Consider the following 18,279-nt stretch of genomic DNA (forward strand, 5'->3'; position numbering starts at 1 on the left):
ATGGAACCGCACATAACTGGTTTTGTGTATGTATGTGAACGTATGGTGCTTCCAGGACAGTAAAGCGAGCAAGACAATGAATCAAAACGCTGGCTTTGCAATAATCTCGCCATAAATTAAACAAGTTCTAACATATCGGTCTAACTTGCCAACTTGTAACACTCCCCTGAAACTTTACTAATATTGCATCGCTCCATATATTGTAAATAATTTCCATGGATCTTACGGTATTAACAGCTTTACGGTCGCCTTCTAGCGAAAATCACGTAACCGCCTTTTTGAAAAAAGATAGACAAAAGCACTTATTTACTCCATAGAAACTCATCACTTATCATAATGTCGTTAAAATAATGAATAGTCGAAGTTACATCATCATTATCAGCCCATTAACGTCCCCACTGCTGGGGCACGGGCCTTTCTTATGGATGGATAGGGAGATCGGGCCTTAAACCATCACGCGGGCCCAGTGCGGATTGATGGTTATTAACGACTGCTAATGCAGTCGGGACCAACGTCTTAACGTGTCTTCCGAAGCACAGAGGAGCTCGAGATGAAACCTTTTTTTTTGTGGTCACCCATCCTATGACCGGCTTTTGCGTAAGTTGCTTAACTTCAACAATCGCAGACCGAGCGCGTTTACCGCTGCGCCACCGAGCTCCTTATTTTCCTCCTCGAAGTTACATACTAAGTATTTATTATAGTAACTTCATCCAAAACGAAGACGAGTCATCATCACATCACTAATTTAAATTAGTGATGTGATGATTGATTGTAAGAAAAGAAAGAAACATTATTTAGGACACCACAGACACGGATTGATTGAGCCACGCTCTTGTCGGTGTAGCATTCTCCATGCGAGTATCACATGAAGAGTAATCTATTTCAATGCCGAACTAGGACTCCTGTCCTCCGCCTCTAAATACGGACAGTTCCTACTGCCCTCTGTCAGGTTTCAGGTTACAGTACCTGTGACTTGCCCCTTCCATCCTGCATTGCCGTACCGATGGCTCCCATCTCCGCCTCTGCAACCGTGCCACACCACCGTGTGTCCTACAGAAATATGCAAAAAAAAAAGATGAAATACAGACAGCTAATCAACAGAGGCGAAGCTCTGTATTGAACACGCCAGCTATGTATGTGTGTTGCAACAGCGCAAAACGGTTAGCGTAAGTTTTTTGCTCTCACGAACAAAGCGCAGATTTTCAGCTACAATATGGCTGAAGAAAACCGCAGATTCGCCAAAAAAAAAATCATTCGGGTGTGATTTTTGTTAAGAAAACTTCTAAATAGACAAGCTAGCTTCAAGCTAAGTGAAAATAAGTGGTCTCAATTTTTTGAAATGGAGGTTCTGTTGAAGAAATTACATAAGAATGATTTTTCAAAAAATGAGCTTACGTGGCATAAGTCGACGATCGATATGCTATTTGTTGCTCGGCCGCATTTTTATCGCGTATTCACGGGGTCCGCTTACCTACTCTGAAGATTAATTAAAATGTAGTGTTCCCTCCAATATCGGGCGGACGACCTTACCTCCATCCCTTTCTTCATCATAGTATTACATCAGTCTAATTAACTTCAGGGCTCACAAAGCATGTAGTAGGTAGCTATTCTATTCTCCCGTGTAGGCCCATTTTGCATATCACGTTTCTACTGAAAAAGGTAAACCGAAACAAACAATGGCGGCCCAGGTAGGTTCATTGTTTGTTTATAATGAAGGTGCTGTAATTATTGCATTAATCAACCGATAAATGAACACGCCTTGTCAGTGTTTCATACTCTAGAATAACGCCTTGTGAAAAGAACAGAGCAATTGTTCGTAAAGGTGACATTGCTATTGTGTTAACGAAAGGAAAATGTGATATTTTTATTTATTGTGATTCATTGTAGATGGTTTCGTGCTGATTTGACTACTTGATTGGACAAGTGGAGAGCGCTCAACCGATCGTCGTAGACCGGGTTTGTGTTTGCTCGTTTTGCTAGTATTTGTAATTCAGGTACTAAGTAATTAGTAATTATATAAAATGGTACAACATTGAGTTTTTAAAAGGACTCTGGTCGTCGGATAAGATGTCTCATTGTTTACATTACATATAATGAACGTTTTATAATTAAGATAAAACACAAGCTCACAAAAGCCTATAAACATTATAACTGTAATTTCAACATACCTACATTGTTTTGAAATGTTCTACAAAATGTGAAATGCTTATCATCTTGAACAAGTTGACTAAAGGAATAGGTATATATTCTCCATGAGTACCAGCGGTCGGAAATTCGGGTGTTTAGTTGACCATGAAAGGAGGCCTGGGCCCAGCAGTGGGACATATATATAATACATATTTTATATTATGTAGGTATGTTTTAAGTATTTATACCTTTTTAGGCCTAAACTAATGATTGTCGAATTTGTTTTCGAATTCATGTTTGGATCAGATATGATTATCACGTGTTCAGCGGTGAAGGATAACATCGTGAGGAAACCCACATTCCCAAGACATGCATTTTCGGAGGTATGTGACCTAACCTGTATTCGGCTGGTTTCCCTTCAAATCTCAGGTTAGGTAAGCGGACCCTGTGAAAAGGGATAATGCATTAATCAACCGGGAAAATTATAGAGAGATGATGTTTAAGTATTTATACCATCAATAGTCGCTGTGGTGCTGTGGTCTACCGGCTTGATTCTCATTATTATTGCTGGCTAAATAAAGGATAAATAAAAAAACATACAAAAATTAGATCTAACAATTTAGGACAAATGAAAATTAATGTTGTAAATGTATATGTGTGTCGTATATTTTACCTAAATAAACTTTTTATTATTATTATACGGCTCACCATGACTTTGGTCTAACAGAAACCTCGGCATAGCTTATGTTATACCGACAAATTTTGTCGGTATTTATACCGACAAAGTTCCGGGCGAAATTCAGTAGAGTAATAAATACTTACAATTGAAGTTAGCGAGACTTGATGGCGATGCAAATCGTTAATATTAATATGTAAAGTTGGGTCACCAGCTCTTAGCCGGAGTCCACTATTATTTAGCCAGCAATAAATAAAAAAGTTGGACCCATTAAAAGAATAACACTAGCTAAACGGCGTCGTTTGGCAAGCCAACCGCATAAAAATGGTGTACATCGATAAAAAACTGCGAGAATATTCAGATTTTAATGCCAATGGTGAGAATGGCGGTTTACTGAGCTTTATTAACTGCTATGGGCGTTATATTTGTCAATATTTTGCAACTCTATTGAAGTTTATTTCCCGTGTTAATTCAAATTCAAAAATATGTTTATTCAATAGGTAACATAGTTACACTTTGAATCGTCAATTTTTACATAACGAACGTCTCATCCGCCTAAAAATTCTAACAAACAAGCAGCTTCTAACAAACTGTAGCCGGGGAAAACAAGCTGCAAGAAAAACCTCGGCACAGGGCCCTAGATGTTCTTTATTAAAAAATAAACATATAATATTTGGCTGCCTAATATCAGTTGTCAGACAGTTAATCCCATGCATTCATATCTTCTAAATAATCACTAAGTAAACTTATAATAATATTTTTTGCAAAGTTTCTGTTTAACTACTGTCTTAAAACAGTTCAAAGGCAAATTCTGAATGTCGATGGGATTTTTTTTGACGTCAAAACACGACACGTGTCTTATTGTAGATTTGCCGCCCCGCCGGCGTGGTCGACGATTTCCCTCAATCAGCGCTTATCGCTATCGATTAATTCTTTCAAATACTTATTCTTCCTCTCAGACGACGCCCTGAGCCGAGGTTCGCACCCAACTGGGCACCCTCAGGCCTGTTGTCTTAAATTTTGTACCGAGTGAGAACCCTCAGCGCTCCCCATTTGTCCGGCCAAGTAGTTAATGTCATCTGCGGCAAATCTACAATAGTCAAAAAAATGATAAGTTAGTACTGTGACCTGTGTGTGTATTCCGGAATTAGGTTAAATGATAATTATGACGAATGCAAAAAAAGGATAAATAAAAATACAAAATTTAGGTCTAACAATTTGGGACAAATGAAAATAATGGTGCTAATTCCTGCAGACGTCATTTAATTTTATTTTAAGTTATACCTGTCATTTCCACCGAAAAGACGGATGATGAATGAGTAAATGAATTGATAACCCGGGCGAATCAAAAAGGTATCCCGCTGGTATGCAAACCGTATGACGTGTGCTGTCAACATAATTCTGTCGGGTTATTGGACGATTTAAAATTTTTAGACGGTTGTTTTAGATTTCTGCTTAAAATTGACGTGTATTCCGTAAATTTTAAGCTTGTCGATTACCCGTCCCTTTCCTTTTCGGCGGATAAGAAAATAACAGATATAACTTAAAATAAAATTAGATGGTGTTTACAGGAATTAGCACCAATGTGTCACAGTTTTAGTTAGATGGTTTGCGGATGAAAAATAGACATAAGTATCGAAAAGTATGCCAGCCAATATACATAGACCCCTAGCACGCATCTAGGTTTTGTCCATTCATATACAGGATAACAGGTATGAGTTCTCTGACAGTTATAAGGAAGGCGTGTCATAGGCTCGCCTCTTGGCGACAGTCTGTGGCCTTGACAAACAAAATCTTTTAAAATAATCCTCACTAAATATAAATGTAGGTATGAATGTACGATACAGATAGTGACGTCAGACTGCTATCACAAACAACACGTTCGAATATTGTTACGGGTTGAATAATAATAATTATTTTTGGTATGTTCGGTTTTTGAGCTCTGACCTGGTGTGCGCGTGGAAAACGCAAAAGGAGGCGGCCCAAAGAAGCCTGGCGACGCTATAGCTCAGGTAGATTGACCATCAATCATTGCTTGGCGAAGTACTTCATTCCATATGAGGCAAGTCACGTAAAAACAAGTTATCCTAACCAGGTAGGACTCTTAAACTGCCCATTGACCCTTCTTCTTCTATCGTGTGGGTTGTGAGGTAAATTACCAACCTCATCAGCCCTGGTGTCGGGGTTATTATTGAACCGCCGAATGCCTCTCTCATGATTCATGTATCGACTACTTACTTACATCAGAAGTAAGTAACAACCATGACTCATGGCTTAACGTGCCTTCCGAAGCACGGATTCTTTTACTTTCGGACAATCAGGTGATCAGCCTGTAATGTCTTAACCAAACTAGGGATCACAAAGTACTTTTTGTGGTATGTCCCCACCGAGATTAGAACCTGGGACCTCCGGATCGTGAGCCCGACGCTCAGCCACTGCACCACAGAGGCCGCCCATTGACCCACAATAATCATATTGTTTGCCAATCATATTGAAGACTCGAATTTATTCTGAATGATACCCAAGTTGAATGCATTCTGCCTATCTTTTTTTTTCAGAATTGATGCTAACAATAACTAAATGAACTAACATTAAGTAGTTGGTAAGGTTTACCATTACAAAAATTATGTTTAATGGTAATAAAGTGTAAATAAATGATAAGAGTTGTCGAGCGGGTTTCCGAGCGCAGCCATTCAACTGTTTAATCAAACGCAAGACAATCTAGTCCAGTTGCGTTGCGCCCGCGCCGGTACCGAACGTGTTTAAATTAGGAATTCAAAATGGCGGCGCGGTCGATCCTCAATAGTCAGTATTTATTCGTCACGTTCACAAAGAGGGCTTACAGTTCGAAAGCAGACAAAAATGTCGCGTTCCTCGGTCTTGGGAATATGGGAGGGTACATGGCCGCGAATCTCGCGAAAAAGGTGAGATACAATTATTATTGTGTTTATTTCAGTGTTAACATTCTCCAAAATGTGTGCGAATATGCGCCGGCGCCGGTTGTGCGTAGGTGTTGTTTATTAATTTAAAAATAATATTACTACGATCGAAATAAATAAGTGTTTGGTTTCTCAACTTCTTGATAACTGTTTGATACTAATCCTGATGGTTCTGATGTTATGATACATGTTTAACAGTAAATTGGTAACAGGTCACCTTTCCTTGAGTTGTTTACTTGGCTCTATGTTATTAAAATTCATCGTGTTCGCTAGTAACTGGGATGCCTACATACAATACAAGCTTGAATCTGTTGATGTAAAACTTATTTTATGTATAAAACAAAAGATTTCTTTTACCACTGTTATGTTATACTTGAAACCATAATCATCTTCCTTAGCACTGTTTCGCATTTCAAGGTGACCGCTTACTTAACCCTTTCACGGGCGGATACTATGGGTCATTGATGGTTCATAATAGATAGTATGACACCTTAGAATCGGAACGTCATTAGACGTTCTGTTCTTAAAAATGTTAATCAGAAGACATAATAGGTTCGGTTTTAAAACAACCGACTGTATAATTGTCTAGGTCCTTTCGACCCGAAGGAAAACCTGTCCAATTACAGGATAGGTAAAGAAAATTTAAACCTATTTTTTTCGGAATGTGGGTTTTTTCGCGTTTGTCATCCTTCACCGATTCCCCGATAAGCATATTATGATCCGAACATTAATTTGGAAACAAATTCGAAAATCATTGGGTTTAGACACTTTAGGGTGGCTACACACATAGTCGGGCCGGCATAGTCGGTTCGCCGACCCGATGTAATTACTGCACTTATTCGGCTTGTGCCGATTGGGCAGTTCATTCGGGTTGACAATATGATTCGGCAGTGCTTGTGGAACGACAAAGCCGACCCGAAGCAACTGAAGGCCCGCTTTGCCGGCCCGCCTAGTGAAAGCCGAACGGCTTTTTTTCCAACATGCATCTACATTATTATCTACTACCCGGCTGTGCCGATTCATGCCAGCCCGACTATGTGTGTAGCTGCCCTTAGGCACATGCTGGATTCGAAGCAGCTGTGTGACCTGACAGTGAGAATCTAGCGTTCTTCCAACTAGGCGACCACGGCTCTTTTGTTTTCATAGATCTGAGGTATATATAATGTATTAGCTAGACATAACATTCCTGATAAGAATAAACGCTCCTATCGTGACAGAAATGGTGTTAGATACAATGGTATAATATAACTAGAAGTACATAAAATGACCACGATTCCAACACATCCTAATTTAAGCTATACCCGTCATTTTCTTATCCGCCGAAAAGGAAAGGGAGAGACGATTGACAACTTTAATTTTAAAATTAATGATAGATATATAAATGAATAACCCGGGCGAATAGAATACGCTTCTCGCTGATATTCAACCCGTTTCACGTGTGCTGTCATCTTAATTTTGTCAAGTTAGTTAGTTAGTTCGTGGGCTCTGTTTTCCGCATTTAGTCTCTAAGATTGCTATTATGCGTGCAATTCTGTCGGGTTATTGGCCAACGTAAAATTTTGGGGTGGTTTTTAAATTTCTACCTAAAATTGACGTAAGTATATTCCATACATTTTATACCTGTTCCTTTCGATTTCAGCGGAAAAGAAACTGACAGGTTTAAATTAAAATAAAATATGATGGTGTGTTCTGAAATCAGCACCATTATGATGGTACATAGGTACTTACGATAGCCGATTTTTTTAAACGTGTTCGACAATGACTGTGACATTTGTGTCAATTTATTTAAATTGAATTGTGTATTCTCTGGCAATTCGTCCGTTTATTGTATGCAAACCATTAATGTTATTAGTGTACCATGATTTTTACTCTGTGTTCTTAAATATTCTATGCTGTATTTTCAACACCTTGGTTTAAATTATTTTATTTCTGATTGATATGGTATCCGAACACTTCTTATCTTCTTCTTATCGTGTGGGTTGTGAGGTGGAATACCAATCTCATCAACCCTGGTGTCAGGGTTATTATTGAGCCGCCAAAGGCCCCTGACATGGCTCATGTAACGACTACATACTTACATCAGTAAGTAGTTACCGGGGCCAACGGCTTAACGTGCCTTCCGAAGCACGCATCATCTTACTTTCGGACAATCAGGTGATCAGCCTGTAATGTCCTAACCAAACTAGGGTCATAAAGTGATTTTTGTGATATGTCCCCACCGGGATTCGAACCCGGGGCCTCCGGACCGTGAGCCCAACGCTCAACCACTGGACCAACATAATCATAAACAGCCTATATATTGCCCTATTTGCTATTTTCTAACCAGTATTCAAGTCACCTTCTCGTGTCCAATTTGGGTTAACGACAACTGACATAAAAAAAAATATTATCAACAGTTACGTAATGGTAATTTTTATTTATTCAATTGTTACGTAATTAACAAAGTTTATCTTTGATAAGATGTACATAATGAGTTTGTTTGACTTTCAGATTACATTTTCAACTTTAGGCATCAAATTATGTTTTTATAACTTCACAAATAATAGTTCTGTATTTTAGACCAGTGACATTGTGGAGGATTTTGGTCGGAATCCATAACCGTAGTGTCATTGGATTGAGTCCCGGCACGTGCTTGAAAATAGAAATAGAAATACTCTTTATTTGCTTTTGAAAAGGGTACAGGCTCATAAAAGTCCCTCCTTATCAGCTATCAACAATAGCATGCAAATATTGTTACAGAAACATTTCCAATAATTATCATTGAAACCACTGAATGCGACTTTACAAGTTTAAATTCATGTTTGGACCATAGTTTAACCCCGATACCGCCGGCGTAGTCGACGATTTCCCTCATTCAGCGCTTATCGCTATCGACCCATTAGGGTCGATTAATTCTTTCAAATATTTTTCCTATCAGACGACGCCCTGAGCCGAAGTTCGCGTCCAACTGGGCACCCTCAGGCTTGTTGTCTTAAATTTTGTACCGGGTGAGAGCTCTCAGCGCTCCCCATTTGTCCGGCCTAGTAGTTAATGCCTTTTGCGGCAAATCTACAATAAGTCATGTCAAAGAAAAAAGGGTCATAGTTAATCGTGGCAATAGACTCGCTCCTCAAATAGGCTGGCGAGGAGTAGGTTTATATACAGCTCTGCCTACCCCTTCGGGGATACAGGTGTGATGCTACGCTATGTTATATCGTTTAACTGATAATACAGCATAATGATAACGATGGTTATTGACATTTGCCATTGACTAACGCCATGATAATGTTGTTTCATTCTAACGTTTGAGGAAGGAAAAGGATAGAGCATGGTGTTATCTAACAGTTACAAACAAAACATCACGTAACATTCGTCACTTTAAAATGTTTGTTAGTAATGTAATATTGTAAGTATTTTAAGTAAAGAAACATTTAAAGTTTAAAATCCGCGATAGCCCTCTTCGAACAGAAACTTCACAAAAAAGGTTATTATAAAGTTAGTGATTATTTAGAAGATATGAATGCATGGGATTAACTGTCTGAGAACTGATATTCGGCAGCTAAATTACTCAATTGTATAAAATATTTTATGATTTTTTTTTAAAGAACGTCTAGGGCCCTGTGCCGAGACTTTTTTGAAGTCACAAGTTATACAAGGTGTTGTAGTAAATATACGTACATCGCCATGCTAGGGCGCAGCAAACAATAGGGGCAAGTAGTTCAAATAAAAAAAAATAATAACATTATTTACCGCCGGCGTGGTCGACGATTTCCCTCATTCAGCGCTTATAGCTATCGACCCGCTAGAGTCGATTATTTCTTTCAAATATTCTTCCATTCAGACAACGCTCTGAGCCGAGGTTCGCGCCCAAATGGTCACCCTCAGACCTGTTGTCTTAAATTTTGTCCGGCCAAATAGTTAATACCATTTGCGGCAAATCTACAATAAGTCCTGTTATAAAAAGGTGTGCATTAACTGCAGTACTCTGCACCTGCCCTAAGGCCCTGGTGAAGCGGTGTCGAGTCGCTAGAAGATGATAAATTAATACCACGTGCACATAAAAAAATGTCTCTACCAACCCGCAGTGGAGCAGCGATTATGCTCCATATCCACTTTTGTTGATTGAAGGAAAGCCTGTGACGTTTCAAGGCTGTTTATACCATAACAATGCCCCTTTTAAAGAAATCAGCTGGACGGGAGGCACTCAGTCCACCACCGCCTTCTTGCTTTTTTTTGTAATTGTTTAGTGGAAATTTGATAATATTATGATGTCATGGTCTTTTTTTGTGTGTGGCGCCCTTTTTTAATAAACTATTTCTATTCTATTCTATTTTATACAATGAGTGACTTCAAAAAAAGCAACAACTCATGTTATAAAATAGGTTTTTTTAAATAAAGTTTGCGTCTGCCTACCCCGTCAGGTATACGGGCGTGAGTTTATGTATGTATGGATGAAACGAATTATTCACGTATCTGCATAACTTCGAACAACAACCGCAAAAACGGGTGAGCCAAGAAAAACTCCCAAATGTCATTTTATGTTACTTTTGGCGAATTTAAAATTAAAATCCTTTCAATGGATGCAAAGATTATGCTAAATTATGTAGATGGAGTATTCTGAGTGAAACATTTTAAGGTCGAGGGGTGAACTGCGTTAGACCTTCGATTTTCATTACATTAGGACCCTAATGGAACATTTTGTCATTTGAGAGATTAAACGAAACAGATTTGTTACTTAGTATACTTACTTAAGTACCTACTTTAATTTATTTTATTCTTAAACATAAATTGTAATTCTGTAAGGGTCAATAATGTACTTTTATTTTTAAATAAGTAAGGAACAATGTTTATATGGGTGTGCCGTGGTAGCACAGTTGGTAGAACCGTAGAACTAGAACGCTAGCCTCTCACTTTGTCGTCGCAAGTTTGAATCCAGGGCCTAAAGCAATGATGAATTTGTTTTCGAATTCATGTTTGGATCATAAATGTTTATCACGTGCTCAGCGGTGAAGGAAAACATTGTGAGGAAACCCGCATTCCCGAGAAATGTGTTTTGTCCCCCCTAGATACCTATATATATATTTTGCACTACATACTAAATACTGACATATGAGAACAGAAACATACACACATACACGAATACCTTTTATTTAATTTAGTTTTTTTTCTTTTTTTTTCTTGGTTTAAACTACAATCAGTCCTCTAGACTATAAGCAGTTTCGTTGAGTGGATAGATGACGTGTCAGGAGCCACAACCAATGTCACAGCCTCCCACTTTATACGACATGGCTTCTCTTCAGTCGTTTCACCACATTTACGAGGTCTATAAGCTCTGATGCGAGGGAATTCGGATGATCGGCTAGTCGCTCTAGATAGTTTTTTTATTAACAATATATTTTACTTTTCAGCAGGTTCATTTAAAATATTACTTAATTAGTACTTAATTAGAAAATTCAAAATGTGCTTAGACTTCGCGTATATTTTTTGTTAAATGTGTTACCTGATTACCTTACCAGTTCCAACTGAAAATCAGCGTGATAGTCTAGGCTATGGCATTATGCTGAGGTGGAACCGTTTCGGCATACTTACATTCATAATTGTATTATTTTGTTTTAATATGTGAAAACAATAAGTATGTCGAATAAATATTTTTTCTTTCTTCTTTTCTTTTTCTAGGGCCAGGTTAATGGTCTTGTATGAAACTAAAACGAAAGGCAATCATATTCGAAGTAAAAATATTTTTTAGGGAAAAAATATTTTTTTTGGGAAAATTCTTATTTACTTTTTTTTCAGGGTTTCACAGTCCGCGGCTATGACCCGTCGAAGGAGGCGCTAGCGGCCGCCGCCAAGAACGGGATCACGGGAGCCAGCTCCATAGCTGCTGCTGTCGAGGGCGCCGACGTGGTCGTCTCCATCCTGCCCAGCAACAAAGTCGTGCTTGACGCGTACCTGGGCAAGGATGGGGTTATTGCCCATGTAAGTTTTATTTTTAATAATTTAGGCTCGCGTTTGATCACAATCTCACCGGTCTAGGGTGGATCACGTGTACCTAGCAAATGCCTATCACTCTAGCTTTGAAGACTCCCAGATTATAACGAGTTGGAAAAACTGACGACAGTCCTCTTCATCTTCATAATCTATCTACTCCTTCCTGTTCTTCCATGGTATATGTAGTAGTTTAACAATGGCCCCGATTCCTGCAGACACCGCCTAATTTTATTTTAAGTTATATCCGTCATTTTCATATCCGTCGAAAAGGAAAGGGACGGATGATTCACAGCTCTTAATTTTACGAAGAATGAGTAAATGAATGAATAACCCGGGTGAATCAAAAAGGTACGTCGCTGGTTTGCAAACCGCTTGACGTGTACTGTCAACTTAATTCTGTCGGGTTATTGGACGAGGTAAATTTTTTAGACGATTGTTTTGGAATTCAGCTTAAAATTGACGTGTGTTCAATAAATTTTATGCCTGTCGATTACCCGACCCTTTCTTTTTCAGCGGATGAGAATATGACAGGTATAACTTCAAAAAAATAGATGGCGTCAGAAGGAATTAGCACCATTATCAGTAACCGGGCACAAATCCTGGAAATCACGTGATATCGAGTGAAAGAAAAGGGGAGAAACATGGGATGGTTCAACCCTAATTCGCTGGAGGTACTAAACAGAATAACGTTTTTCAATAATACAAAACATCAACTCCCTAGCATTATCTCGTTCCCTCGCTCCTGGTTCGTTGTCCGCTTGCCTAACCTGTGTCGGGTTATTGACTGATGTAAAATTTTTAGACGGTTGGTTTAGATTTGTGCTTAAAATTGACGTATGTTCCATAAATTTTATGCTTGTCGATTACCCGTCCCTTTCCTTTTCGGCGGATAAGAAAATGACTAACTTAAAATAAAATTACATGGTATTTACAGGAATTAGCACCACTTTCAAGGACAGAACGTCTAATGACGTTCTGAATCCAAGGTGTCATACTATTTATTATGAACCATCAATGTCCCACGGTCTCTGCCCGTGAAAGGGTTAAGAATTGATATTTATTTATTATAACTATTATTGATTACTGATTATCTGAAAAAATCCACAAGTAATCAAAGATAACTTGCAGCCACTGTTGATATGATGTCGTAAGCTGGATATGATGAACCTTATGGTGATAAGGGATCGGCCTCTCTCTATTGTACTCTTTCTATTTTTCTTTTGTTTTGTATTTCGTGTGAGGAGCTCGGTGGCGCAGCGGTAAACGCGCTCGGTCTGCGATTGTTGAAGTTAAGCAACTTTCGCAAAGGCCGGTCATAGGATGGGTGACCACAAAAAAAAAAGTTTTCATCTCGATCTCCTCCGTGCTTCGGAAGGCACGTTAAGCCGTTGGTCCCGGCTGCATTAGCAGTCGTTAATAACCATCAGTCTGCTCTGGGCCCGCGTGATGGTTTAAGGCCCGATCTCTCTATCCATCCATAGGGAAGGCCCGTGCCCCAGCAGTGGGGACGTTTATGGGCTGATGATGATGATGATGATTGTATTTCGTATTTCCTGTGATTGTATTTTTTTGTTCCGTTTCCAGGCCCCCAAAGGCACTCTCCTCATCGACTCGAGCACGGTGGACCCCAACGTGCCGAAACAGATCCACCCCGTCGCCACCGAGAAAAGTGTCGGCTTCATCGATGCCCCTGTTTCAGGAGGTATATATATAGTAACTATAATCTTTTTATCGTGTGGGTTGTGACGTTTAATACCAACCTCATCAACCCTGGCGTCAGGGTTATTATTGAGCCGCCAAAGGCCCCTGACATGGCTCTTGTAACGACTACATACATCAGTAAGTAGCAATCGGAACTAACGGCTTAACGTGCCTTCCGAAAGATCATCCTACTTTCGGACAATCAGGTGATCTGCCTGTAATGTCCTAAACAAACTAGGAATCTAAGTGAATTACTGACTAATGTATTTAATGACTATTATTTGTAACATATATAAAAATAATTAAAACTGTACGTTAATCTTTTGCTAAAAGTTCAAAATTTCTTTTCAAAGTAAATTAAAAACATTGGACGTGGGTAATTTATTTTTTACGAAATGGCATCGCGGGGTGAGATGACGTCAGCTGGGCTAGCCTTGAAATGCTAGCTGTCAGTTTTGAGCATACCTGGTTTTCTTATACCACAGAAATCAGAAATAAAATGACATACCAATCCATCACAAAATAAAAGATTTATGTCAGAACGCCTGAAATCGCGCAGGTGACAATATTATCAGTTTTTATCAGATAAATGGTCTGATTTCGTTCACAAGGGGGCTTTAGCTATCTCTGGGTTGCTGACTTAAACATATGACTGTAAATAGAAATCAGAATCATTTATTCAACGTAAATCATGGATAAACTTGTTGAAGGTCAATGTAACATTTTTTAATTTACGTCATTTCGCAAAGTGGCTGAGGAGAAGAAATGACAAGAAACTGCAACAGCAACACATCTTTTAAATCAATGAGGGTATACATTACAAGTTATTTAATAACTAGAGAAACACACATTTAATACCAGACATTTTTATTATTTAGGTAATTATTAATCTTAAATAATTGGCTTTTTTACATAAAGTAAGCTTCACATGAGCTTTAAATTTATTTTGTGACAAATTCAGAATATTATCTGGTATTTTATTGTGAAAACTTATACATAACCCCATAAAGATGAATTTAATTTACTTAATCTAGAATTTTGAATATCAATTTCATTTTTATTCCTTGTATTGTAAGTATGCTTTTCACTGTTTCTCGGAAGGAGAGTTACATTTTTACGTACAAACATAATGTTTTCATAAATATATATGATAATAACTTACGTTGGCCTTGCATTTGTTGCATCATAGTGATGATAAGATGGTTATTTACATACATAATTATATACGATAGGTGTTCAATGAACAGTGAGAATTACTATGGTACCTCTCTCTCATTATTTAAGAGCTGCGCTCTTGTCGGTGGAGTAATTGCCATTCCTCTCTCCTCTCCGCCAAATCCTTCACCCCTTGATACGACCTGACCTGCACAGGTGGTATTCTTAATATTCAGTATAATATTTGTGAAAAAAAAAATAGTGCTTTCATAAATACTTTCACAAGTAATAAAGAGGCCCGCAATTTTCCATGAAAAACAAAACTTGAAAAACAAGTTTATTTCACACTAGCGATAAAATTATTTGTTATCTAAATGGATAAACATTACGTTAACAAACATACACATAGATAAACACATGATGTCATTAACGTGATTTATTCTAGGTCTATCTACTCTCAGTTCGGGCCAAGTACCTACTTCAACCTATACGATCCTGCCGGGTCCGCATGAGAACCGCGCCGCGTTTGGCGCGAATTATATCGAGACCCGGCAGGTCGTCAGTAGGCTCTGCACGGTAACCAATAGTCGTTTGACGTCTATCTACGTAGATAGCATTCGTATCGTTTACTGGTCCAAGCGCTCGTTATAATTTGCGCCGCGCGCGGCGCGGTTGTCATGCAGACCCGGCTGATTACTCAAGTCGTAGAGGCGACCAATCAGCTCGCAACAACAAACACTTCTTCTTCTATCGTGTGGGTCGTGAGATGGATTACCAACCCCATCAACCCTGGTGTCAGTGTTAAGATTGAGGCGTCAAAGGCCCCTGACATGGCTCATGTAACTCAGTAACATGCATCAGTAAGTAGTAACCGGGACCAACACTTCAGAACCCCGATATTGACCCTCCCGGCGTGGTCGACGTTTCTCCCTCATTAATTCTCAGACGACGCCCTGAGCCGAGGTTTGCGCCCAACTGGGCACCCTCAGGTCTGCTCTTTAAAATTTTGTACCGGGTAAGAGCCCGGCCCCCAATTGCGGCGAATCTACAATAAATCACACATATAACACACATCTGACCTCACGACTATAACCCAATTGGGTCAGAGGTACGGTCACGAGCATTAATATGTATACACTTTGATACCATGTCACATTAACTTTTTTGATAAATTAAACCGTAAGTCTCACTAAATGTCAAATATGATAGTGCGACAGGTTCTAAAGTGGGTACATTATATTGCTCATGACTGTACTATGATTTTTACTCTGTGTTCTTAAATATTCTATGCTGTATTTTCAACACCTTGGTTTAAATTATTTTATTTCTGATTGATATGGTATCCGAACACTTCTTATCTTCTTCTTATCGTGTGGGTTGTGAGGTGGAATACCAATCTCATCAACCCTGGTGTCAGGGTTATTATTGAGCCGCCAAAGGCCCCTAACATGGCTCATGTAACGACTACATACTTACATCAGTAAGTAGTTACTACTACTACATGAACTAAGTACCTACACTACACCGAGCTTTCTGTGAGGCCAACTTAGGTGGTGAGATCGCCGTCTATAATGGTCGAGTGAAATTAGAAGTCATTGTGTAATAAATAACTCATGGTGATTGATTCTACATTGAACATAAACTTTTGACCATAAGCACACCCCGGACACTTCATACAAAACACCTCGTTTTACACAGACACTACATATTGACGTTATCGTACACGCACATCTGTGTGTGATGTCTTACGCTCATACGATAGAAGACTAAAGTAAGACTGAAGGGGTGAGGTAAATCTAGCTCAGCCGCTGGTGGGGAGCGGAGAAATGCCGTTCTATACGTAGTGTTATCTTTTTATTTTTTTACTTTTCTAGGTGTAATGGGCGCACAGAACGCAACTCTGGCGTTCATGGCGGGAGGTCGTAAAGAGGACTTCGACAGGTCGGTTCCCCTGCTGAAGGCGATGGGGGCCAAGCAGTTCTTCTGCGGCGAGATCGGCGCCGGCCAAGTGGCGAAGCTCTGCAACAACATGCTCATGGGTATCACGGGAATGGCCACTGCTGAGTGCATGAATATGGGTATCAAGTGAGTCATCACTAATTTAAGAGCCACGCTCTTGTCGGTGTAGCATTAGCACTGACCTATTTTTCCCTAAAAAATAGCATGGAGAATGTTATACCGACGTGAGAGCGTGGCTCTTATATAAGTACAGTCACGAGCATTAATATCATACACTTTGGTACCATGTCACATTAACTTTTTTGACAAATTGAACTGTAAGTCTCACTAAATGTCAAATATGTTAGTGCGACAGAGTCCTAAAGTGGGTACATTATATTGCTCATGACTGTACGTGTGTACGTCAATTAGTTTAATTGAAATCCGTTGACTTTTTGTCGTTATTTTAAACCCAGTTAAGCTTTAGTCTTCGTTTTGTAATAAGGTCCATGTTCTGATTTCTAGAATGGGTCTGGACCCTCAAGTCCTGCTGGACGTGCTGAACAACTCTTCAGCTCGCTCGTGGTCCACTGAGGTGTACTGCCCCGTCCCCGGACTGATCCCCACCGCGCCATCCAGCAGGAACTACGATGGAGGGTTCAAGAACGAGCTCATGGTTAAGGTGAGGTTACGCATGACTTTATCCAGACAGATTGATATTACACCCTCCGACTACACCCTCCGACTGCACCCTCTGACTACACCCTCCGACTACACCCCTCGACTATTAATACCTTCCAACTACACCCTCTGACAACACATGGATAAGTCCCATGTAATAGTGGGCGAACCTAGGGTACCTACATAGCTGTTGAAAAGTGGATACTATACCCCCCCCCCCTGTCTCCCCCTAAACCTCCCCCGCCACGCCTTCCCCCTCGGGGATATAGGCGTGATGCTATGACGTTGTTATGGATATTAACTCTCCATAATCCCTGTTGAGGTAGACAGATTCATAAGTTACTACCAGTAAGATAATCCATAGTATATAAATACAGGGTGCTAGTGACATCGTAACAAAAACTTTGAGGGATGATTCAAACCATGATTCTGAGGTGATATCAAGTGAAATTTTCCGTCGCAAAAGTATGAAACGGAAAATAATTAAAAAAATACACTAAAATTCTCATTTTCTAATGAAAATCCACTTGATATCAATTCAGAATCATGGTCTGAATCATCCTCCTCAGTACCTATTTGTTACGATGTCACTAACACTGTATATATTATGTCGGTCCTGGTAACGAACTAATAAATAAATAGTTATTTACGCAGCAGTTTTATATACGCTCATCGTTTCCAGGATCTGGAGTTAGCCAGCGGCATGGCCCTGGGCATCCGCTCGCCCATCCCGCTGGGCGCCGTGGCCACGCAGCTGTACCGCATCGTGCAGTCACGCGGATACGGCCAGAAAGACTTCTCCTTCATCTTCCAACTCCTCAAGGACGAAGCCGACAAGAACAACCCTTGAATAAACTAACTGTACATAGTATACTACCGTTTTTTATTTTATTTCATGAGGCAGGAGTGGAATTCTTTGCCGTCTTCTGTATTTCCGAAGGTATATAACCCGGGTGTTTTGAAGGCCAGAGTGAACAGGCACCTTCTGGGCGAGCGAACTCCATCTTAGGCCTCAATGCCTTCGGGCAAGTCTGGGCCCAAGAGCAAACCCATCAAAGGTAAAAAAAATAGTTTCTTAATTCTTCTTCAAAGGTG

General features: G+C 39.6%; 1 protein-coding gene across 1 annotated transcript; it reads left to right on the forward strand.

Moving 5' to 3' along the window:
- The first annotated feature begins 5,512 nt into the window (after positions 1 to 5,512).
- On the forward strand, positions 5,513 to 18,057 carry LOC126369260 (NAD-dependent L-serine dehydrogenase). The gene is made up of 6 exons (XM_050013613.1): positions 5,513 to 5,727; positions 11,515 to 11,697; positions 13,294 to 13,411; positions 16,440 to 16,650; positions 17,029 to 17,185; positions 17,867 to 18,057. The coding sequence occupies exons 1-6, from the start codon at positions 5,584 to 5,586 to the stop codon at positions 18,032 to 18,034; spliced, it is 981 nt and encodes a 326-aa protein (XP_049869570.1). The 5' UTR covers positions 5,513 to 5,583; the 3' UTR covers positions 18,035 to 18,057.
- Positions 18,058 to 18,279: the final 222 nt, after the last annotated feature.

The sequence above is a fragment of the Pectinophora gossypiella genome, chromosome 8 (genome assembly GCF_024362695.1).
Source record: "Pectinophora gossypiella chromosome 8, ilPecGoss1.1, whole genome shotgun sequence".
Classification (NCBI taxonomy): Eukaryota; Metazoa; Arthropoda; class Insecta; order Lepidoptera; family Gelechiidae; genus Pectinophora; species Pectinophora gossypiella.

Bases quoted from the DNA above. Each gene is read 5' to 3' on its own strand.
- LOC126369260 (XM_050013613.1), top strand. From the start codon at position 5,584: ATGGCGGCGCGGTCGATCCTCAATAGTCAGTATTTATTCGTCACGTTC. The intron at 11,698-13,293 runs GTAAGTTTTATT...TTCCGTTTCCAG, and splicing joins AGGATGGGGTTATTGCCCAT to GCCCCCAAAGGCACTCTCCT. The intron at 16,651-17,028 runs GTGAGTCATCAC...TCTGATTTCTAG, and splicing joins TGCATGAATATGGGTATCAA to AATGGGTCTGGACCCTCAAG.